The 21,806-nt window shown below is 59.9% G+C and overlaps 3 protein-coding genes across 6 annotated transcripts; 1 reads left to right on the top strand and 2 right to left on the bottom strand.

Moving 5' to 3' along the window:
- Positions 1 to 28: 28 nt before the first annotated feature.
- On the bottom strand, positions 29 to 13,582 carry INPP5B (inositol polyphosphate-5-phosphatase B). Of its 4 annotated transcripts, none has more exons than XR_013538363.1 (22): positions 13,442 to 13,582; positions 13,244 to 13,329; positions 12,937 to 13,037; positions 12,724 to 12,753; positions 12,200 to 12,313; positions 8,658 to 8,745; positions 7,835 to 7,999; positions 7,548 to 7,649; positions 7,126 to 7,240; positions 6,886 to 7,002; positions 6,399 to 6,586; positions 5,513 to 5,624; positions 4,970 to 5,079; positions 4,272 to 4,407; positions 3,453 to 3,563; positions 3,045 to 3,207; positions 2,438 to 2,673; positions 2,244 to 2,360; positions 1,688 to 1,771; positions 928 to 1,060; positions 689 to 800; positions 29 to 360 (listed from the first exon to the last, which is right to left on the bottom strand). XR_013538363.1 is itself a non-coding variant. In XM_072979510.2 (22 exons), exons 1-22 carry the CDS (start codon positions 13,496 to 13,498, stop codon positions 236 to 238), a joined length of 2,598 nt encoding a protein of 865 aa, XP_072835611.2. In that variant the 5' UTR covers positions 13,499 to 13,582; the 3' UTR covers positions 29 to 235. The 4 variants fall into 4 exon arrangements, 3 of the variants coding, with proteins under 3 accessions (XP_072835611.2, XP_078236040.1, XP_072835612.2); XM_072979510.2 differs by having other exon boundaries at positions 928 to 1,055; positions 1,687 to 1,771; XM_072979511.2 differs by lacking the exons at positions 29 to 360; positions 689 to 800; positions 928 to 1,060 and having other exon boundaries at positions 1,719 to 1,825.
- Positions 8,786 to 15,562, top strand: LOC144584236 (uncharacterized). The gene is made up of 2 exons (XM_078379915.1): positions 8,786 to 11,517; positions 15,428 to 15,562. Exon 1 carries the CDS (start codon positions 9,000 to 9,002, stop codon positions 10,404 to 10,406), a length of 1,407 nt encoding a protein of 468 aa, XP_078236041.1. The 5' UTR covers positions 8,786 to 8,999; the 3' UTR covers positions 10,407 to 11,517; positions 15,428 to 15,562.
- On the bottom strand, positions 14,300 to 21,784 carry LOC140701949 (uncharacterized). Its single transcript, XM_072979517.2, has 9 exons — positions 20,684 to 21,784; positions 17,649 to 17,717; positions 17,137 to 17,196; positions 16,846 to 16,913; positions 16,477 to 16,575; positions 16,138 to 16,306; positions 15,818 to 15,903; positions 15,524 to 15,619; positions 14,300 to 15,311 (listed from the first exon to the last, which is right to left on the bottom strand). The coding sequence occupies exons 2-9, from the start codon at positions 17,683 to 17,685 to the stop codon at positions 15,051 to 15,053; spliced, it is 876 nt and encodes a 291-aa protein (XP_072835618.2). The 5' UTR covers positions 17,686 to 17,717; positions 20,684 to 21,784; the 3' UTR covers positions 14,300 to 15,050.
- Positions 21,785 to 21,806: the final 22 nt, after the last annotated feature.

Below are 21,806 nucleotides of genomic sequence, written 5' to 3'. Positions count from 1 at the left end.
AAAAGTAAGACATTGGAGGATCGAGGGATACAGTGTATACATTTAATATGAAAAATGCACTGTAAGATTTAAAAGGCTGTAATGCTGCTATTATGCTTTGCATCTGACCCGTGTTACAGAATTAAAATGTCTGTGCTTCTCTTCACCTAAAAATGCTTTCATAGACTGAAAGGTTCTGAATATACAAAAATGTGCTTACACAAGAACTGGCTCTAAAATGACAAATAGGCCACCTTCACAGGGTGCTCCCTTCCTGAAGAAGAAAGTGTCGGATGAACCGCTGAGCCTTACGCTTCTCGGCGAGGCCTGACTTGGGCAGACCAGGAGGGGGGTGCAGCAGGAGGCCCCCAAAGAGGCTCGCTGTTCAGGGGGAAAAGGTGAAAAAAAAAAACAGTTAGTGCCCCCCACCCACCCATAGGAAAAGGGGCAGCCAGGGAGGGAAAGTGGTGGCCACCCTTCTCCAGACTCACCGCTCCAGTGGGTGGATTTTGGGCCTGGTGGCCTCCGTTTGCTAAACGGGCCAAAGAGCGGATGCTGGCTCAGCCCAGTTCCCTGCAGGATGAGCCTTCATGGTGGCCCAGTCACCACACAGAGGTGGAGGCCCACCGCCTGATCCCTGTGCCCTTCCTTGGCTTATCCTCAGACTAGGAGAGAACCACCCTCTGAAGTGGGCACTGGGCTCACCTACCAAGAATATGCACATCCAGGCGGTTCTTGCTGGAGTGCTGCAGCAGTTCTCGCAGGAAGGCCATCAGGTAGCTGAAGACATTCTTGTGGCATTTGGGGAGCACGGAAACAACCTGCGGACGAGGAGGGAGGCTCTGGTGCACATGGCCGCCAGGCAGCAACACCCCACCCCCCCACCCCCGTGGCAGGGCAGCTGGCCCCTCCCCAGGGGGGCACCCCTCAACCCTGGCGCTGCCTTACCCGGCTGCTCAGCAGGTAGCTGTCTGCAGACTCCAGGCTGCTCTCGTAAAGGCTGTAGCAGACAACAGGCTCAGGAAGGCTCTCCAGGAACAGGAGAAGGGCTTCAGCCACAGAATGATTGCAACCAACTGGCCACCAAAGGTCAAGGAAAGGCTGCAGCCGGCAGGGGCAGCTGGCACCAGCCCATGCAGGGGCAGATGGATGGCAGGAAAGGCCTCCGTGTATTGGAACCACAGAGAGTGGAAAGCAGCTTCTCAGAGCTGACCCCAGAGGAACCCCTCCCTGTTGGGACAATCCAAAACCACTGCTTGGCTGTCAGCTGTCTAGCCGGCAGGCTATCTTTGGGGGAGAAGGACAGGGAAGGAGGGCTGCTTTGCAAAGGCCGTCTAGAATAGGGTCCAAGCTGCTTCAGATGGCCTTTGGGGTGATGGCCTGGCTCCTTACATGAGACTGAAGAACTTCTGTAACGACGAGGGCTGCGGCAAGAGCGTCACCTTCCTCTCCGGCTCCGAAGGCGCCCACGATGCTTCTGTCCTCATCCTCTGAGAGCAGACCTCTCTATAAAGACAGCTCTGACGGACCTGCTTCTCAGAGAAGGCAGGAGGGGAAGCAGGCTGCCCCGGGCTCTGCTGCAGCCATAATTCACAGGGGCACTTTGAACACCCCACGCAAAGTTAATTCGCTGGCCTCGCCGTGTAACAAGCAATGGATCCGCCTGTCTGAACGGTATGGAGACCCACATCGCTCCTCAAAGGATACCAAGGGTGTCCATCATCCCCGTGTCCAGGCAGTCGCGGATCTGTTCAAACTCGGCCCTCAAGCCCGGCTGCTGAAACAAGTCTTCCTATCCGTCGATGGCCATGACCGCAAAAGTCAAGAGAAAGAGAGCACAGCAGAGCTGTTCCCACAGTGCAGGGTCGGCAGGAAGCTCATCCCCTGTCCTCCCAGCCAGAAGCATGGCCGGGCTGCACACTTTGTCCAGCGCAGCCAGGCTGCCTGGCCCACAAAGCCCCAAAGTGTGGAGCAGGCAGCCCTGTGGAACAACAGCCTGCGCGACAAAGACCCGGGCAGCCTCAGCAGGAGGTGAGTTTTGCCCCCACCCAGGAAACAGTCCTCCGGCGCGAGTCCCCTCTGGTTTCAGAGCAAAGGTCTCCTTCCCTCTATGGCTGTTTTGTGGTTTTAGGTTCTGCTTGGAGCCTTTGCCCCGGCAGGTGCCCTACAAGCCTCTAAAACACCCAAGCATCCATGCTACTGAAAACGGGAGCCTCTTCGCCACATTGAGCATAAGCGAAGCTCACAGAAAGGAGGTTCCTCACCTGCTGGCAAGCGTTGCGGTAGAGGTGGTCCACCATCATCCACAGTTCCTTGGGGATGTCGAGGGGCTTTTCTTCCCAGAGGGCACTGCAGTCTCCAAGCGGCAAGGGCCTCCGGATCTGAGGAGGGAGAGCAGGCTCACCCACAGCAAACTCAGCTTCGAGGGCTCTCGCCTACGTGAGCCACATGCACTCACCAGGTTCCTGATGGCTTCTGGCGGCATTTCCCGGATGGGCTCCCGCATGTGGATCAGGGCCTGGATGGGGCACCCAAAGCAGCTGGGCAGGTAGTTCCCCGACACGGAGAGGAAGTAATCTTTCCCCTGGTCGAGATGAAGCACCAGGATATCCTCCAGCTTGTCCTCTCCGGAGATCAGGCTGGGGGCGGTGGATTTATTCACAAACAGCTCCAGTTCGACCGTCACCTTGGTCTCTTCAGAGAGAAAAGACAGGCATATTGCAGCAAAACCCGGCGGGATGGCATGGGCGGCCTCACAGGGAGGACAGGTGAGGCGGCAGGGCCCTCGTGCGACTCCTCCAGGAGGGCCCAGAGGAAAAAAGGCAAATGGGTTGCAACAGCCTCGTGGGTTTTGAACAGGGGTGGGAAATCCACACGCTTTGTTCCCCTGCTGCCGGCAAACTCTTTATTGGATTGATTGATCAACTGATTCATTGATAGGTTGATTTTCTATACTGCCTGTCTACATAAACATAGAAACAGTAGGAGCATCTTAGCCCCCTCTCCTCTGCAGGTGACATGCTGGAACAAGCGGTGCGCTTGTGCATGTGCTCACGTGGAGTCACCTGGCAGCAGGAAGCCCTTGCTGGGGTTCGCTCTCAGCCACGGCTTGCAGTAGGCATCTTCGTCGGGCTTGCTGATGAACTCAAACTGGCAAGGCACCGGCCCGTTCTGGACAGTGAAGGACTCTGTCCGAAGCTGCATGTACTTCACATCCTTGAAAAGGAACTGTGCCCAGAAAGGAAAGTGGGAAGAGAGGAGCATCGGTCTCCCTCTGTCTTGGTTCCCCTCCAGCCCCTGCCTAGCACTCTGGCTGGCCGAGAAGAAGGGCACCCCTGCAGGCCAGTCACTGGCTCTGTGGCCTGCCAATCGTGGTATGGATCACCCCCAGCCCTGCCTATACGAGGCTAGGCAGTGGCTGCCACCGTGCCCCTCCTTGAAAGGAAGGAAGCTTCAGGTGGGTCGGCCCTTACCTCCCTCTTGGAGAGGGTGACGGACGGGATGCTGGCGTTCTCCATCTTATCCAGGGAGCGCACAATGTCCTCAAAGGCTTTTCGATAGAGACCCTCATCCACCACCTTCACCTGGAAGGGACAGGTGGCGGCACCATCATCATCAAGGGGGCTTTTACTGCCAGGCAGCTGCCTCAATCCTCAATGGCATCGCCAACCAGGCTGCAGAGGAGGGGAGAGACAAGCCCACCCCGGGGTCAGAGTGAACTAGTGCCTACCCCACAAAGGAGGGGGCCTTTCGGGTGACAGTGGAAGGTGACCTTTGCCTTTTCCCAGGCGTTTTAATTTGATAAATGCTATTGCCTATGACACAATTTCAATGTTTTGCTCCATTTTGTGGTTGATGATGTGGTTTTATTGCACACTTTTTGAACTTTTTGATTGTTCTCCACCCTTCAGGATCCTACTGGATGAGGGATAATATAGAAACATTCTTAATATTAAGAACAAAATTAAGTCAGGATGTCCAATAGACAAATTTCACACCAGCCACTCATGTTGCCCCCAAAAGCCACGGCCGTTCTCCTGTGCAGCCAAGAAACATGACTGACATTGAGGAACACGGCTCGGAGAATGTGCACAGGATTAATCTACAGAAAAAGGAACCTGCAGTTTGGAAGTAGGAGGTATGGGTGGAGGGGCAACTCTGGATCCTGCTCCTCCCTGGGGCACAGCACTCGGGAGAGGTGAAGAAAGAGGGCAGTAGGAGGGAAGGAGCCCACGGGGGGAGGGGGGCGGCTCCCATGCCTCGTTTTAGCCCAGCAACAGGTGAATGCCTACCCCAATGTCGAACACAGCGCTGACTGGCTTGTGGTCACTGGTCCTCATAGCCATGTGGCTCCGGTAGCTCAGCAAAGACACCGTTTCCCCTTTAAACAGGATCCTGTCACACCAGGCAGGAGCACGGCACTTCTCACTGCAAGGAAGGCCAAGAGGAACATCAGCCCTGACCGGGGGGGTGGGGGGTGGGGGGGGAAGGGAGTCAGTCTGGAGTGGCCTGAAGCCACAGTCAGGGGCTGCCAGGACTGAACACTCCAGATGTCATGTGATACCACCAGGCCAGGAAGGAAGGTTCCGGCCAACCCTTCTCCCTGAGGGACTAGCCTTCTACAGGCAGGAATCGTCCTCCTCTGAGGCTCTCTTTGCTCAGCCTTGGGGTGGCCCAGCCTACGGCCATTCCCCACACACCCCTACCCCCAGCAACACACCCACTTGCTATCTTCCTCACGGCATGCATTGTCAACTCATGTGTTTGGGGCTGTGTCTCCAACCTCTTTAGAGAGTTTGGAACTGTTTCCCAGCAAACACGTTTTTGTGTTTGTGTGTGTTTTGCATGTCTTGCACAGATGCTAAAGTGCCTCACAAGCCCTCTAGACATTCTGGTGCTTTGCTATTTTCCCTGGAAAAGAAGGGGGTATGGCTGATGCTGCCCCCCAGCCCCCGAGCCAGCCAGCCAACCCCACGGAGCATGGGCCTACCTGGTGTCCCAGTCATCAGAGCCCGGGTCATATTTATAAGTGGGCTGGAAGGAAATGTCTCCCTCTGTGAAGCCATCAAACACTATTCTGGCCTCCATCTGAGTCTTTAGCTTGGAACATAAAGGAACAAAGAGGCCGTGAGGCGCCTTGACAGAAGCCCCACCTGTGCCAGCCAGAAGGCCCCTCAGAATCTCTCTCTCTCTCTCTCTCTCTCTCTCTCTCTCTCTCTCTCTCCTGTTTTAGGCAAAATGCTGGTACAGTAATTACATTTGATTCGCCATAGTTCAGGGTTATTAGAATATTGTATTAACCCACTTTTCCAAAGCTTGAAGAATTAAAACTGCGATGAATTTTTAATTGGTGCCACAGCTAAAAGGCCCTCGTTCTTCACCCCTACAATGGAGGATGCCATGAGGCAACCATCATATCCAACTTCGGGGGGGGGGATGCGGTGGCAGCAATGGGAACGGGCCACCCGCAAGTGGTGGTGACCTCCGCCCTCCCCCACAAGGAGGCACAAGGATCCGGCCACGGCACAGGTACCTGGTCATACTGCTGCAGAGCATGGAAATCGCCTGCCTCCACCAGCCTCTTCACCCGCTCAGGATCTGCCTCGTCCAACCTGTAGTTCAGGTCCCCCAGCCACAAGATGACACTGCAGGAGTGGGGGCAGAGGAAGGACGGCTGGCCAGAGGACTCCCCACCGCCCATCCCCCTCTGGCCCAGCAGGGCTTCATGAGGACATCCCTCACCCCCCAAGGGCCAGCCCAGAGAGAAGGCCAGGCTCATGGTGCCTCCCCCACCCCATGGCCCAACCACCCACCCACACGCCTCCATGCACCAAAGGGAAGCACAGGCAGCAGGCAGGGAGAACCCGGAGGGAGGATCGCTCGAAATGACGTCCTCCCTCTGCTCCTGCCTTGCCTTGCCTATGGGGGTGGGGGAGAGGGGACATCTGGCCTCCCCAGCAGCGATGGGGGGGGGGAACAAATGATTGGGGAAGTGTTTTCCTTGGGAAAAGAGCAGCAAAGGGAAGGGGGTTAAGCAGCAACAGCAGAAAATGAAACCAGGCATTTCTGGACTGTTTTAAAGGCCCCTCAGCCCAGCTCCCCTCAGCCTCTCTGCCTATGAGCTTCAAAAGGAGAAGCAGAGAAGGAGAGGCATGGGGACCCCGAAGAAGGGCCTCCAGGAAAAAAGATAGCATCAGCTTCCTCCCCTCCCAGGCATCATCTTTGCGCAGATTGGCTCAGTGGCATCCAGTCTGCACACAGCAGAAATTGGGGAAGTGAGACAGTGTGGAGTCACCGCACAAGAAGAGGGAAAGAGCCACATCTGGACCCCTCCCTCCCATCCAGCCCCAGAGGCTCCTGGGCCCCAGTGCGCGCCTCCCCACCGAGCCCAGCAGGGCCAACCCCTCTCGCCCACTCACTCATGTTGGCGGATGGCAAGGGGCGGGAAGCCTGGGTCTGGAGGGCCAAACTGCATGCGAGCACAGATGTCATGGAAGTCCTGGTTTCGCCGCTCGGTCTCCCCCGGGTGGGCGGCCAGGTGGGCATTCACCACGCACACAGAGGTGTTGTGGAGCCTGAAGCTGATGGCCACCCCGCCCTTGTTGCCCTGAAGGTCAGGAAGGGGTGGGGAAGGCAAGAGAAGGCCCACATCACCGGGGGGGGGGAGAGAGAGAGAGAAAGGGAGAAGGAGGAAAAGGGAGGGAGGGCTCCATCACTCTCTGCAGCCCTTTTGCAGCCCAGGCTCAGAGCTCCGGCAAGGAAACCTGCCCGATGGCCACCAACGCACTGACTCCCCGCCCACCAGCCCACCAATCTCCCCTCCCGTGGGAAGCTCAGAGCTGCCTGTGGCTCTTGAGCCACCGGGTGGCCCAGAGTCACCATCGGGGACCCTGCTGGGACACTCACCATCCTGCCCATGATCCCCGTCCCCACGGTCCCTGCCTCCACCTCAGAAATGCTCGCTGCCAGTTCCGTCCTCACGTAGAGCAGCAACAAGATCCCCACCAGCCGAACGAGTTTTATCTGTTTTGGGGGCAGAAAAGGGGCCCCGTCAGCTTCCTGTGGGGCCCCATGCTGGCAGAGTGGCCTGGTTGCTTGGGGACAAGAGCCCCACACACACCTGGGCAGAGCTTGGCCCCCACCCACCTTGGCATACTTGACCCCCGGGGGCAGGCTCTCTGTCACGGCTCTAAACCACTCCTCTTCTCTGGGCGTGTCGTTGAAGAAAAAGGCCTCTTTGCTCAAGTCTAGCTCCTGGAAGCTGCACCCAAGAAACAGGAAGGTGATCTTAGCAAGAGCCCCCCCCGCCCCCCCCACCCAACAGCCATGGGACACCCTGCATCCTCCCCTCCTGGTGCCACGATGTAGCAGGGGACAGACTCAGCCCAGAAAGCCAGAGGAATGAGCCCCTTGCTCCTCTGAGCTGATATTTCCCCCCCCCCGCCCCCGCTGCCCCACAGCCTTTGTCTGCAAATCCCCAATATGTCCACAGGCAAAGGGGAACAGTCACAGAAAGTAATACAGGTGTGTGTGTGTGTGTGTGTGTCAAGAAAAGGTTTTCCACATACCCCACACAGAAAACATCTGGAGGGCCAGAGTCTGGGCTCAGCCAAGGCTGGAGGCTCTCTCTGGGCGACTGGCCGTTCACGTTGTACGTTCCAGCAAAAAACCTGAGAGGAGAACACTTGTGAGGCCCCAAAACAGGCAGGCCAGGCTGAGAAGTCCATCTTGACCCTCTTTTCCTCCACCCCAAAACAAGCGGGCAGGCGAGAGAGAGAGAGAGAGAGAGAGAGAGAGAGAGAGAGAGAGTGCCCTCTGGCCGCCAGCAGCCCCCTTGCCCAGGAGCACAAGTTACTTGAAGCCCTGGAGGTGGGTGTACGACTCCTCCTGCTCCACCAGCCGGGACCTGATGAGGGTGTCTCTCAGCCCAAACGCTTGCACGGAGAGGCTCTGCGGCTCATCCAGCACTAGCACGCTCGAGGCCCGCACCATCTCGCTAGTCATATCACGCCTGGACTTACTGGAAACCAGAAGGGGTAGCATGGGGGGGGCGCATGGGGGAGATGAGATGGGGCTGTGTTATTTCCAAGGGGACATCTGGCAGGCAGCCTCCCCCCCCCCAATGGGGCAACAGCCCCGACTGCATCCTGAAAACTGCAGTGGCTGGGGTGGGGGCTGGCACAGTAGCAGCTGCTTCCCAGCCCGTTATGCTCAGGGCACAGCCACCAGCCCCCCCATCCCACCTCGCCTCCACACCTCACCCCACCCTAGCCCAGCTCCCACTTGCAAGGAGGGGCTCAAGGCATGCAGCCAAGCCACTGCTGCAGCCAGTGGGGGGGGGGGCTCACCGTCAGCACCCCATGGAGGCAGGTCTCCGAAAGGAGGCCTTTAAGAGAAGCCACAGACCCCAAACTCTCTGTGTGAAAGAGGACCCAACCTTCTGAGCACAGACCAGGCTGAGAAAGATGGCTTTTTGGAGATGACAGGAACACTCCAAAGAGTCCACACCGGGATGGTTCGGTTCAGAAGCCAAAGCCAACCCGGGTTCTGAGGGCCCCCCCCCACACACACACACATACACACACACCTTCCGAAAAGGCAAGGCAGGGAAAGGAGCTCTTCTTCTTACAGGTGCTTCAGGGCACGCTTCCCTCCTCCCTGCTCTCCCTGTTTCCTACCTGGGGGGCCCGGGAGCAGCCCCCTCGGCACCTCGGGGGCCGCCGCCCTCCTTCACGGCTGGCGTGGCGCCTTCAGGCCCAGCAGCTCCTGGAAGGGAAAGGAAGGAGGCCCATCCATCAAAGCCTGCCTGCCTGCCTGCCTGCCTGCCTGTGTCTTCTCCCACCTGGCAAGTGGCTGGCCTCTCTGCCCGTCCTCGCCTCCTTGCAGGCGGGCCGCCAAGGACTCCTTATCGCGGGCTGCTCCATTCCTGGGGGTGGGGGTGCGGACAGACCTGCCCACGCCGTCCGCCCGCCCTCCCTCCGCGGTCCTCCTTGGCCAGGCCGGGCCGCGGGGTCAGGAGAATGGAGCCAAAGCAGGGAGAATCCGCGAGGGAAAGAGCAGGAAGCCTCCCGGGCCGGCAGCTGGAGGGGAGACCCCCTCCGCGCGGCAAAGGGCCCGCCAAAAGGGTCGAGGACCGCTGCCAGGCCCCTAAGGCGACCTCCGCGCTCTCTCGCTCTCCTCCGGTCTGGCTCGCTCGCTCGCTCTCCCCGCTTGGCAAAGCGCTTGAGCGCAGAGCCGATGTAAACGACCAGCAGCCCCACCTCCGCTCCCGCCCCGCGGCCCAGCAGAGCTTCAGCCACTGGAAACCGAAGCGCAGATTAAGTCCGCAACATCCAGCGCTTCCTGGAGCCGGCGCCGGGAGGAGGGCGAGCAGCCAGGGAGAGTTAACTGCCGGCGCGGGACTCGCACTCACGACCAGGCACGCCGGAAGACGCGGGGTCCCGAAGAGAAAGTCCAGCGCCCCGCAGCCCCACAGATGCCTCGGGGCCGGGAACCGGCCCGCCGCCTCCCCGCCAGCGAAGCAACTACGCGACGGGAGGCAGGAGGCTCGGCTCGGCTCGGCTGGCCGTTCTAAGCAGCGCGCCCCCCGCCCCGCGTCCTCCGCCGCTTTTCCCCTGGCGCAGACCCTCCGGGGCTGCCTGCGCTCCTGCGGAGAAAAGGAAGGAAGGAAGAGGAGGGCGCCCGCCAGGACACGGCTGGATCGGAGAAAGCCGCCAGTCGAGCGCAGCAGGAGGCTAGTCCCCAGTGAGGCCGCGCCCTCCCGTTTACCTGCGCGGACCGGCCGGTCAGCGCGCATCTCCCGCTCCAAGCAGACTGAACTCGGCCCACCAGCCACGCCCACCGATGGGCTCGGCCAATCAGTGGAAGGTGGACGCCTGGCGCCCCGCCTCCCTCCGCCGCGCTTGCAGGAGGAAAGTTCGCAGCCGGTTCGCGCTCGGAGCTACCCGCTTGGTCCCGGTGCGCCCGTGGCAACGTTTGGAGGGGGCCGAAAGGCACTGGCTCCCGGAGGCTGCTCGCTCCAGGAGCCGGGGGAATGTTCAGCCCGCCCCAGCTCAGGCAGCCCAATCGGTGGAAGGGCGTCGCCTCCCCGGGGAAGGAGACCGTCTCCCAAAAGACCCGCCTTCGAGGACCACGCCCGCATCCTGTTGCCGCGGCAGGGCGGCGAGACCGGCACAGGGAGGCGCAAACGGCACCCAGTTGGCGAGCTTCCCGCCTTTGCGACCGGTTGCCAAGCCCAGCGGAGGCCTCCGAGGAGGGGGGACCAAGAGCGGAACTGCTTTGTTTCCAGTTGCCTCTGCACCGATCTACCACGTCTCCCCTGTGCAGAGCCAAGCCGAGGCACGCAGCAAGTGCGCAAGGAAGAGACACTAGAGACCATATTGCATTTGCAATATCCGCTGGCTACTGCCGCGGGACCACGAATCTGAAAGGATCAGTCTATGTTTCATAGACCACAGAAAAGCCTTTGACTGTGAAAGGTCCTGAGAAACTCTGGACAGTTCTGAAAGAAATGACTGTGCCCCAGCACATAACCTGTAGTTGGAATCATAGAATAGTGGCGTTGGAAGGGGCCTTTAAGGCCTTCTGAGTCCAAACCCCCTGCTCGATGCAGGACTACAAATCAAAGGAGATCTGCCAGGTGGTTTCTCTTGAATGCCACACTCAGGACAGAATATGGAGAGACAGACGGTTTCCTAGAGGTAGAGGTGTCCAAAAAAAAAAGGGGGGGAGTGTATTTTATCCCCTTATCTGTTCCATCTGTAGGCAGAACATAGCATTCCAAAAGCCAGACTAGACTCAGAAGGAAGACAAGTGAAAACTGGTGGAAGAAACATCAATAATTTAAGTTGTGCAGATGACAACATCATACTGGCAAAAAGCAGAAATGAATTGGAATGACCGTTAGGGAAAGTGAAAGAAGAACATGCCAAAGTAGGACTGTAGTTGAACATTAAGAAGATCAAAACCATGACAACAAAGGAAATACAGAGCTTTGACATTGACAAGGAAGAAATTGATGTGATTAGTGATTTGATATACCTCCAAAGGGAAACTGCATCTAAGAAATCTCACAATCTGTTTATAAATACATTTTACTTGAATCCCAAGTTTATCACTTAATTTCATGTAATCAAGCCTGGAGTAAAAAAAATGTTAAAGCTGAGGTTCTCCTACTTTGGGCATGTCATGAGAAGGTAGGATTCTCTGGAAAAGACAATCGTGCTGGGAAAGGGGAAAAGCAGCAGGAAAAGAGGAAGACCAAATACAAGATGGAATGACTGCCTAAAGAAACCACAGGCTTGAGTTTACAAGAGCTGGCCAGTTGAGAACAGGACATTTAGGAGATTCATAAGTTGAGGTGGCTTGACGGCACATAACAACAGCAACAAGCAAGAAAACTATGGTTATTGCCCTTTTAAATGTTGTACGTTTACAGAAATGTGAAAAACAATCATCTCCAAAAAGAGTATGAATCCTCTGTGAAGCCAGCAAGGACAAAGCCAGGCTGCCACTTGGCCTCAAGAAAAACTCTCACTGGTGAGTCTCCCTTACAGCAGGAGGAGGAACTAGGTCAGAATTAACCTCCCTGGGTCTGAACTCTCCCCGCAGGGGCCTCTGTCCTTACGGAGACCCAGCAGAGAGGCCAGGAGAGGCCGTCCTGGCCACGTGGCCTGCTGGGCTCTGTGTGTGTGTGTGTGTGTGTGTGTGTGTGTGTGTGTGTGTGTGTGTGTGTGTGTGTGTGTGTGTGTGTGTGTGTGTGTGTGTGTGTGTGTGTGTGTGTGTGTGTGTGTGTGTGTGTGTGTGCGCGCGCCTGGCTTCCTGCCTGGCACGTGGGGAGCACCAGAGGGAAGAAGGCGGTTAGCGGCCTCCTCCCTTCCTGGCCCGCTTTGCCTGCAAGACCATCTTCCAGGAGGGAGAGCCAAGAGGCAAGGGGATCAACCATGAGCTCAGAAAACCACTTTCCAAAGGAAACCACATCCCATATTACCGCTAGATAGATAGTTTAAAAATAAAAGACGTCTGAAGGCAAGAGCTGCCAGCCTCTGACCCAAAACACTTCACTCTCCCATGCCCCGTATCTGCCTAAGTGTGGTCTCGGCCCCTTCAACGAGCAACACACCGTGGGCATCAATGGGTGCAGGTCGTGCCGCCCAATGGCTTCCCAGGGACCCCTCCAGCCCCCGTGGCTGCGACCACTGCCGTTCCAAAGGCGCCTTACCTGGGCAGCAGCGTTTCCTGACCTCCTTCAGGAATGTCTGAGTCTGTGAGCCGAATGGCAGCCGCACCAGCAAGCGGGCGTCCCGTGTGGTTATCTGGACGGTGATGTCCGAGCCTGCGCAGGGACGGAGGAGCCTGGCGTTAGCCTCCGTTGGGTCATCCAGACTGGAGAGAAATCCAGCTGAAGCCCACGGCCACAAAATAGGCCACGAACTCGGACACACCCGAGCAACACTAGGCACAACCTGGGTCTCACATGGCATCAAGTCACCTAGGATTTCTGGGGGGCCTAATAGGGCTTTCAAGGTAAACGAGATATTGAAGGAGTGGATTTTGTGCCGGTGTCCGTGGTCAGCTGAGGTTTTGAACCCAGGTCTCCCAGTCCATGTTATCACCCTGTCACCACCACACTGGACTGCGCAGGCACGGGGGCTTCCTCGGCCAGGCTCCCACCCTGCTTGCCAAGGGTGGGCGAACGTATCCGAGAAGGAAGCTTTGCCACGGCTGCAGGCGGAGAAGGCTTACCGAGAACGGGCGGGTCGCCATCCAGGACGACTGTCGGAGAGGAAAGAGAAGCGAGGGATGAGAGGCTTTCCTCTGGCCCGGAGGAAAAGGCCCCAAGAAGGAAGCCCCAAGCTGGGGGTGGGGGGGGGGTTCGTGAATCCTGCGGCCCGAGAAGGGCTGGCAAGGCGGGGCTGCGGCAGATCCGAGAGCAGCCTCCTCCCGCCGGCGACGCACCTTCTTCCAGGGCGAAGCCCGCTCCTCGCAGGGGCAGGACCCTTTCCAGGGACACGTCCTCGGCGGCGATGGCCATGCGCCGGTGGGTGTACACCGCGACCCTGCAGGGAAGGCACCCAGAGGACCGCCTCGCTCTTGTTCGGGGCGGCCCGGCCGCCGGCCTCGCTCCCTCCCCGCCCCCGCCCAGTCGGCCGGCCCTCCGGAGGCCCCGAACCCGAGGGACCCTCCGGGCCCCCGCCGGCTGCCGCCCCGCAAGGTCGGCCCTGCGGACTGGGCCGCTGCCCGGCGCGGCCCGGCGCGCACTTACACGGCGGTCCCGCCGGCGCTCTCCACCAGGCCCAGCATCCGGCTCTCCGCGCCGCTCTCGCCGGCCAGGAGGACTCCCTGCACGGCCTGCAGCTGGCGGTCAAGGAGCCGCGCGCGCGGCCACCGACAAGGGGCTGCCCTGCCCTGCCCCCCCCCCGTCCCGTCCCGTCCTCTCCTCCCGGCAGGTCCCAAAGGATACGGCCAGGCACGTTTCGCCGGCGGAGAGAGTCTCCTGGATGGCTACCGACTGGTCCATCGGACCTCCGGCGCTGGCGCTTCAGCTCAGCGGGGCGCGAGCGGCGCTGTGTCCGGCCGCTGCCGTCGTCGCCCGGGGCGGAGCAGGCACGGCCGGCGGGGCTCTGCGGGGCAGGCCGGGGCGGGCGGGCGGGCGGCGGAGAGCTGGAGAGGGGGAGGGACGGGCCAGGCATCGCCGGCCTTGGCGGCTCTTTCCATCCCGCCCCCGCCGGAGGAAGGGAGAGGCGGCGGGAGAACGGTTGCCGGGGCTGCCCGCCCCGGAAGACCCGCCCGCAGGCGGCCCGCGAGTGCTCAGCAGCCCGGCCGGGCCGAGCCGGGCCAGCGCCCTGCGTCCGGCGCTCCGGCACTGCCCAGGGGTCCCGAGAGAAGGGAGACGGCCGCCGGACCCGAGGCCGGCGCCCGGGGGCCTCAGGACTCCTCCGGCGGAGGCTGCTGGGCGGCGCAGGGAGCCGGCCCTTCGGGTGGGTGCTGGCGGCTGCCCTCGGGCTGGAAGCAGCGCTGGGACCCAATTCCCCGAAGGAGCCGGCCGGGACGGGGCTCGCGCGCGGCGCTCCTCGGGCGCCCCCGACCCTTCCCGGAGCCTCCGGTGCCCCTCCGCCTGCGCCCTCCCCCCCCCGCCCTCCAGCCCGGCCCCTCCCGCTTCGCCCTGGCCGCCGTCGAGGGGCTTCGCTAGGTGGGCTCGCGCGGCCGCCCGCCCGCCCGCCCCCCTCCAGGCCAAACGCCCCTGCAAAGAGGCTCCCACGCCCGGGCGGAACTGGGGGACGGGGACATTCGGATTAAAAAAGGAAAACAAACGCCCAGATACTAGCCATTCTGTCAAATGTCTTTTATTAGTCCTTTTTTCTTGAAGAGGGACGTTTCCCGCACGAGGACAGCCTGCACAGGTAGCGGGGGAGGCGGCGACTACGGGGGCTCCTGCGGGTCCAGGAAAGCGGGGGGGGGGGCAGTCCAGCCCAAGGGCAGACCTTCACGGCCAGTTCCTCCCCTGCTGAGGCTTCACTAGGGGCTAAAATAATGGGGAGGGGGGTGAGGCAGCACCTCTCAGAGGAGCTCTGCTTCTGCCTGAAGGGAGCTGGGCTCCAGCTATTGATCCAGGTCCCAAAACCGAAACCTCTCCCCCCCCCGCCCCTTCCTGGCACAGATGGGCAAAGCAGGCCAAAGCCCCCACCACCACCACAGCCTGGAGAACAGAACCCTCTGCCCCTCCCCCCGCTGCCCCATGCTAGGGATCCAGCACTCACAGGAGAGGTTGTTTTCCTTGGAGGTCTTGACCTGGCGAGGGCGGCGCCCTGGCCTTCGGGCCTCCCTTGGGGTGCACAGGCCCCACGGGCAGCCAGGGCAAGGAGGGAGGGGGGGTCGGTTTAGGAGTCAGGAGAGAACCATGAGAGCCACTAGGAGCAGAGCCAGGAAGCGGGGAGGCGCAAGGATTTGGACATTCCCCTCCCACAAATACCTTTTGCTTCTCCACAAAGGAGCGCAAGGCGAAAGGGAGGGAGGGAGGGTGTTCTGCCACCCTGAGGGCCACCCAATGCCCCAGGGGCCCCAGGTCCTGCTCAGTTGGGCCTGGCCAGAAAGGGGAGGGCCATGCCGGCCAGGCCCAGGAGAGCCAGCCACAGGAGCCGGGGGCTGGAGGCCAGGGCCCCCCCAGCCCCATTGAAGTGTACTCGGCCATCCAGCTTCAGGCAGCTGGTCTTGGGTGTCGCTGGACAGCACTCCTGGTAGCAAGGAACCGCGGATTTGGGGGTGCAGGCCGGGCCGGCCTTCTGGCACCTTCTGCTGCAGCCAGCCACAAAGTGAGGGCCTGTTTTCTTCATCTGAAAAGAAAAAGAAGCAGGCCGTGGCCCAACAGGTGGAGAGGGTGGGCTGGGCTGGGCTGGGCTGGGGAGGGAGGGAGGCCCTTTTGACTTTTCTGGTTCTCAACTGCCCACAGGTTCGTTGGAGGGCCTGTCCCGTGGAGGAGTGGGAAACCCAAAGGCCATCCGGAAAATCCCCAGACCAGGATGGGAAGGAAGCTCAGAAATGGTACCTCGCAGAAGTCAAAGCCGGCGGTGCAGCCGGCGGCTGCCTTCTGACCCCGGTAGCACCCTTCTCCATGGCAGGTGAAGCTGGTGCACACCTTCCCCTGAGGAGGCACAGAAGGAAACATCATCCTCGGGTGGGGGTGGGGTGGGGTCTGGAGTGGGGAGGCTGGGCGTGGCTGTGTCCGGGGGGGGCGTTTCCTCCCCCAGAGGTGATGAACAGCTGGCTGCAAAAGGTCCCATGTTCTCCCCCCCCCGGAAAGGAAAGAAGTCATCCAGCCAGAACAGGAAGTGGTACCTACATTTCTGGGGGGCGCTGGGGTGGTGGTCGTGGTGATGGTGGTGGTGGTGGTGGTGGTAGCTGGGGTGGTGGTGGTTGGTAGATCACCTGGAACAGACCAGAGAAGAGGTGGGTGCATACCTCTGAGGGCTAGACGGAGATTCGGGGGCGGGGGTGGCATTCGGTGGTCCAGGGACTGAGCAGCCAGGCACAGCCAAGAGGAACCACTGAGGGAGGGAGGGAGGGAGGGAGGGGGTCAGTCAGCACCCACACCCCCAATATGCATCCAGACTGCCCCCTACCCCCCCCGGTGGGGCATTGGGTGGGGTGGGGCTGGCTTACCATAGGCGGTGGCATTGAGGCGCAGGCAGTTGGGGGTGCTGCAGCATTCCAGGGTGCAGGGGCTCAGGTCAGAGCCATCCCCATTGCGCCCACACATCTCCGTGGCATTGGCGCCCCCACACTCCTGGCTGCACTGGGCCGTGTAGCTGGTGCTGTTCAGGCGGAAAAGCTGCCCGAGCCAGAGAGGCACGAGGAGGGTCAGGCCTCAGCCCCAGCAAATATAGGGGAAGGGAGCTGTAATGAGGGCCCACCCATGGCTCCAGGCTAGAGCCCAGGGATCCACTGAGGGTCCCTCACACCCCCTGCCTCCCCTCCCCAAGGGAGCACTAGGGCCCCCACCTCACAGAGTGTTGCGTTGTGGCAGGTCTCGGTGCGGTTTCCAAGGGTTTCCAACTGGTAGCATCTCTCCCCTGAACACTGGAAGCTTTGGCAAGTGAGCTGCAGCAAGAGAAGGTGCTGAAGGTGCGGCTGGCCAGGCGTCCTGATTTATCTCAAGCCTTCCCCCCCCCCCCCCCGTTCCAGTGGCCCTTGCCGTGGCCCTGCTCTCTCCTCAGTGGGGGCTCCCTGGCCATTGGGCACAAGAATGGCAGGTTTTCATGGTGTGCCAGGTCCATGAGTGTCCCCACCACCTCCACCACCACAAGACTCCCTCGGCTACCCTGGGGGGGGGGGCTGTGCGCATGTTGCTTGGTGGTGCAATGGTCTTACAGGCTCCGTGCTGGTTCCATTCATGGAGCTGTTGGAGGAAAGGGGAGCTGCCGAGATGGAGGCCGGCTCTGAAAGACAAGGGGAGGCGGGATGGCTGAGCAGGGGCCGTGCAGTCCCAGGGCGGGGGTGTGGTGGTGGTGCCTGCACAGGCTAACCGTCCCCCAGCTGGCCAGTGCAGAACGGAAGGCACCCTTGATGGAGTCCTGCAGGGAAAGCGGCCTCCCTGCTGGGACCTGGGTGTCCCCCCCCCCAGCCTGTCCTTTCCTTCTCCCTCCCTCTCACCCTCCTCACCTGCCAGGGCACCAGGGGGGCAGCAGCTAAAATGCAGAACAGCCGAGAGCAAGAGGAAACCTAGGCAGAGACAAAGAGGATTCGCCTGGGATGGGGCCGAGGAGGGAGCAGGCTGTGGGCCCCGTCCTGCCTTTGCAAGAGGAAAGGAGGTGGCTCTCTCCAAGCCGTAAAGTCCAGAGGGTCGCATCCCTGCCTGCTGGATCTCCAGGGGTTGGGGCCATGACCCAGGAGTCGCCTTGCTTCCCGTCTCTGCAGAAGCTATGGCCAGGGCTATTGGGAGGCCATGGCAGGCCTTGCTTCTCTGGAGCAGGGCCCTGTGCCTTAGACAGATCTTTCTGGGGGGGGGGGAGTGGAATCCGGGGGTGGGGGTGGGGGTGGGGGCAAAGCTGTAGTTCTTTCTGCCCAAGTGCTTCCTGGCATGCCCTGAAACGCAGTATGGCCTTCCACAGCTGCTCACGGCCTGCAGCCGTTTCGAGAAGCTACCCTCCAAGCACAAGAACTGGCTCTCTTACCTTGGGCTAGGAAGAGCTGGGAACTGGGACCGGCCATGTTGAGCCAAGGGGGCTTTCTGCTCTGGGACCCTGTGGAGGGAAGAATGCAGGCTACTCCTCTCTCCCCACCATGGAGAACAGGAGGCAAAGATGACAACCCCTGGACCAGAGAGGCAGCAATGAGGAGGGGCCTGGCCCAGCGTCCGGGCTGGAATTGTGCTGGACCACCAGGAGGGAGCAAGTGGACGGCGCTTTGCAAGCATGCTTCTCTCTCCATCTCTTGCAACACACCCATGTGGCAGCTAAGAATCCAGATCGCCTGCCCTGGGGACCAGGGGAGAGCCAAACAGGGAGGAGGCAAAGGCTGGAGGCTCTCCAGCTGCCGCCCCCCTCCACCACCACTATTGAAACTTCACCCCCTGTAGGCAGCACAGCAGTGGGGCTAGCCTCCCCAGAGTGGGAACTAGAGCCACCCCACGGCTGGAAAAGGTGGGAAGGGGAAGCAGTGGTCCCTGGAGCCCATAGCTGGGCAGCAATGAATGAACAGCAACAGCGTTACCTGCAACTCGTTACTTTAGGGGGTTAGTGAGTAAGGATGGCTTTCCAAGGGGATGGCAATGCATGCAATCACATTTTTATTGCACTGGTATAACAAGCAACTGTTATTAGATATTTTCAAGTGTTCTTTTTAAAATATGTTCTGCTCCATTTAAGTTTTTTTTTAAGTGACAACATGTAATGGAAAAGTAAGCATCTCAGCAAAAAGTGATGTGACAAATTGTTCCTTAGCATTGCAAAGAGTTATTTTTCGAGCATGGCAAAGAGGATGATTTTCTAAAAGTAACTTTCCAAATGCTGCAGCAGCTTAGTTCCATGTAGCAGGGTGGAGAGGGGAGAAGGGAGATGGGGCGAGGGATGGGTTCCTGCTGGGAGTTCATTCTGCAGGGTTAGGATTCTGCCCACCCCCCACCCACCCCCCTGCTGGCGGCAGCCTGGGCTGACTTGCCCCTCCATCAAAGCCACATAGGAGGAGGCCGGGCTGGTGGCCAGTGATAGGGTTCTTTATCTGCTTCACTTCTCCTCTTTATCTTCTGCTCTGCAAAGCCCCACAAACAGCGCTGTGGAAACACTATTGCTATTCATAGCAGTGGCACAGGAGCGAATGAGCACCAGCAGAGAGGGAAGCGCCTGAAGTGCTCTGGGTGTGGGCACGGGTGCAGGGGTGGTGGTGGCGGCGGACAGCACTTTGCCTGAGGATCACACCGTATCAAAGGCCAGTTGTCCGGACAAGAGCAGCTGACAACGGTGGAAAGGGCCTGACTGTCTCCGGAGGGCAAGGCTGCCTGCCGGGGATGACCAACGTACTGGCCATTTGGGTGCAAAGCCCCCTCGCAGCCTGGAAGGAGCGTCCTGAAATTCAGAGAGCTGGGTTGATGAGCACCCATTTTTGGAAGGCTTCTTGAAGGCTGGACAGGCGTCAGTCTCAATAGGGAGACCAGGGCTGCTGCCTTCCCTTCCGGTTCAGTGACAGAGCTGCCCGCTCGGTGTTTCAGCTGCCCTGAGCCTCCACAGCCTTACCGGTGAGGATCATGAGTGTCACCGCTCTCTCAGAAATCTGTGGGCGAGGGAAGCAGCCGGCCCGAGAAGAGTGCTCCTGTAGGCGCTCAGGGCCCAGGAAGGCTGCAGACCCGGTTCTAGGATCTCGCTGGAGATCCCCAAGGATAGCTGGTAGCTGCCATGGAGAAGGGGAAATGACAGGCCCCGGAGTCCCCAGGCTGCCTGCTAATGACACCGCCTGTTGGCCCAGCAACCTTCTGTTTGGCTGAGCCTCTGAGGGAAAAGGGCAAAGCCATGCACAGGCAGCGTTGAGAAGAAGAACGCTCCTCCTGTTCTACCCCCTCTAACCTGTCAACATACATTCCCCCCCCCGTGGGCGCCCCCCCCCCACAAGACACCTCTTTGGCTCAGCTGTGTGGGCTCTGCTGTTTGGAATGGATTCTCCTTCCAGCCAGCCAGCCCTTTGGACTCGCGTGTCTCTGTCTGCGTATCTCGTGTCCCATCGGCCGAAACAGGCTCTCGACTTTTTCCAAACCAACCTCCCAAGACTGTCCCTCTTCCTCACAGCCACAATGGTGGCCTGTCGGAACGCAAAGGGAAGAGTCGGGACAAACCAAAGGCCACGGCAGAGGCCACAGCCCTCTTTTCCACCCCACCTGCCACCCCTACCTGTGCCAGTTCTGCTCCACCCAAGCCCCACACGGCCCAAGAGGCTGCTGGCTGGCGACTCCAGCGTCACAACGGCAGCAGGAGACCCTCTCGCGCGCGGCTCTTCTCCTCCAAGCCCTGGTTGTTCTGGGTCCCCTCCTGCCGTGAGAGGCTTCAGCCACAGACGGGCTTCCTTCCACAAAGCCCAGTTTCCAGCCTTTCCACGGACGCGCTACCCCACTCCTCCAGCTCCCAGGGCCCCTTCCCCAAAGGGCTCTCCCTCCGCCCCCTCCTCCATGATGATCCCTTACCTTCCTTGCTGCTCCTCACCACAGGAAAGCTTGGGCGCCTCTCTGAGCAGCTTCTGTCTTCGCCACCGGCAGAGGGGGTGCCCCTGGGGAGCCCTGCTCCCCGCCCAGGCAGAGACGATGGCACCAGGCAGCAGGGAGAGCTGGGATGGGGGCAAGGAGAAGCTGTGCCACCCCTGGACGCTCTGGGCAACAAACACGCTCCCCATTTGGGCCCCTGGCGAGGAAGGCAGGTGGGCACAAACCCTGGCCTTTAGCCTCTCTGTCCCTGAAAGCACGTCCAGTGGCTTTCTCAAAGGGAGCAAAAGCCAACAGCCACTCACACCTCCGAAGGAGGCAGCCCCAGAGCTAGAACTGGGTTTGACTGCTGAGAAAAGGCGAGGCAGCAGCCCCTGAAAACAGCCCCCTTCCTGCCAGGCCTGCTGGCTTTGCACGCACCGAGGGGCTCCCTCGGTTTATCAAAAGCCTTGGCCAGAAGGCTCAGGCAGAGAAGCAGCAGAAGCAGCCAAGACAGGAGAGGAGAGGAGGCCAAAGGGGCGTTACCTGTTGGTTGGTCATTGTTAAAGCCGGCAACAGGTTCACCTATGGAAAGTACAGAAGGGGTTTTCTTCCTCTCCGAGTTTCAGCGGCTCCAAAACTGGCACCTTGGCATCTCTTGCAGAAGCACCCTTTCTGGGGGAAAGATAGAGCCAATGCCTTGCAGAAAGCTTTTAAGAGAGAGGCACCACTGCAGCAACCAAAAGGAAATGGGGGGGGGGAGAGGGCTGCCTTCGTAGTGGCCTTCTCTTCCTCCCCTGCCAGCAAACCTGGCTGCCGTCAATGTTTCTTAGAAGGGAAAGACCAGGGCTGGGGAGAGGCCAAACCTCCCTTTAGGAAGGAAAAGGTGAGGCAGACGACAACAGGAGGAGGGGTGGGCAGGCGGGCCACCAGGCCAGGCGGCTCTGCCCTCTGCAGGGGAAGGTTTTTTCCTTGCATGCTCACACACCCATTCTGCCACCCACTAGTACTCAGGTTGCAGCGAGACCTCACTATTACCACCTCTCTGCCCAGATTAGATTCTTTATTGCCTGCTGTCTCCTCTCCACTCCACTCCACTCCCGAGGGCCTCCAGGAATCAAGGGAGCCATGCAGAAACACAAACAAAACAGAACACCACCCAGTGGGAGGGAGGCAGAGACAGCTTTGCCACGGTCTCCCTGGGCTGCCACAGACACCACTGCCGTTCTGCCCTGGATGAAAAGCTCCATGTTCAGGCTAGACCTCCACACTTCCAGCTGGGGCCAAAACAGTGCAAGGCCAAAAGGGTCCCCTGCGAGACCTTTCCCCAAGAGACTTCAAGCAAAAGCCTGCCTGCCTGCCCGCCGTCATGCAAGTTCTGCTCAGACACGACCATCCTGATCTCTGACCCTGCAAGCAGCCACAGATGATTCACAAGGAACTGCCGGTGCCTCTGCTGGAGCCAAGGATGCCATGCCAGGGCAGCAGACGGTTGCAGCCACACCTGATGGTTCCGCAACTGACGACAGGACAGAAGTGGCCAAGTGACTTGCGCAGAGCACCGCCACGAGTCTTTGGGAAGGGGACTTGAAGGCTGGGCTCTGGCCTGGCTCTCTGAGTTTTACCTAATGACAATCTAAGGATGTATGTCTGGGTTGCAGAGATCTCA

Source organism: Pogona vitticeps, chromosome 9 (assembly GCF_051106095.1).
Source record: "Pogona vitticeps strain Pit_001003342236 chromosome 9, PviZW2.1, whole genome shotgun sequence".
Lineage (NCBI taxonomy): Eukaryota > Metazoa > Chordata > Lepidosauria > Squamata > Agamidae > Pogona > Pogona vitticeps.
This window is presented reverse-complemented; position numbering and strand designations above follow the sequence as displayed.

Coding starts and splice junctions, on each gene's coding strand:
- INPP5B (XM_072979510.2), bottom strand. CDS start 13,498: ATGGACCAGTCGGTAGCCATCCAGGAGACTCTCTCCGCCGGCGAAACG. Junction 8,746..12,199: donor CAGGAAACGCTGCTGCCCAG/GTAAGGCGCCTT, acceptor TTTCCCTTCCAG/GAGCTGCTGGGCCTGAAGGC. Junction 801..927: donor GCTACCTGCTGAGCAGCCGG/GTAAGGCAGCGC, acceptor CCTCGTCCGCAG/GTTGTTTCCGTGCTCCCCAA.
- LOC144584236 (XM_078379915.1), top strand. CDS start 9,000: ATGGAGCCAAAGCAGGGAGAATCCGCGAGGGAAAGAGCAGGAAGCCTC.
- LOC140701949 (XM_072979517.2), bottom strand. CDS start 17,685: ATGGCCGGTCCCAGTTCCCAGCTCTTCCTAGCCCAAG. Junction 16,576..16,845: donor ATGGAACCAGCACGGAGCCT/GTAAGACCATTG, acceptor CTCTTGCTGCAG/CTCACTTGCCAAAGCTTCCA. Junction 15,620..15,817: donor CCCCAGCGCCCCCCAGAAAT/GTAGGTACCACT, acceptor GTGCCTCCTCAG/GGGAAGGTGTGCACCAGCTT.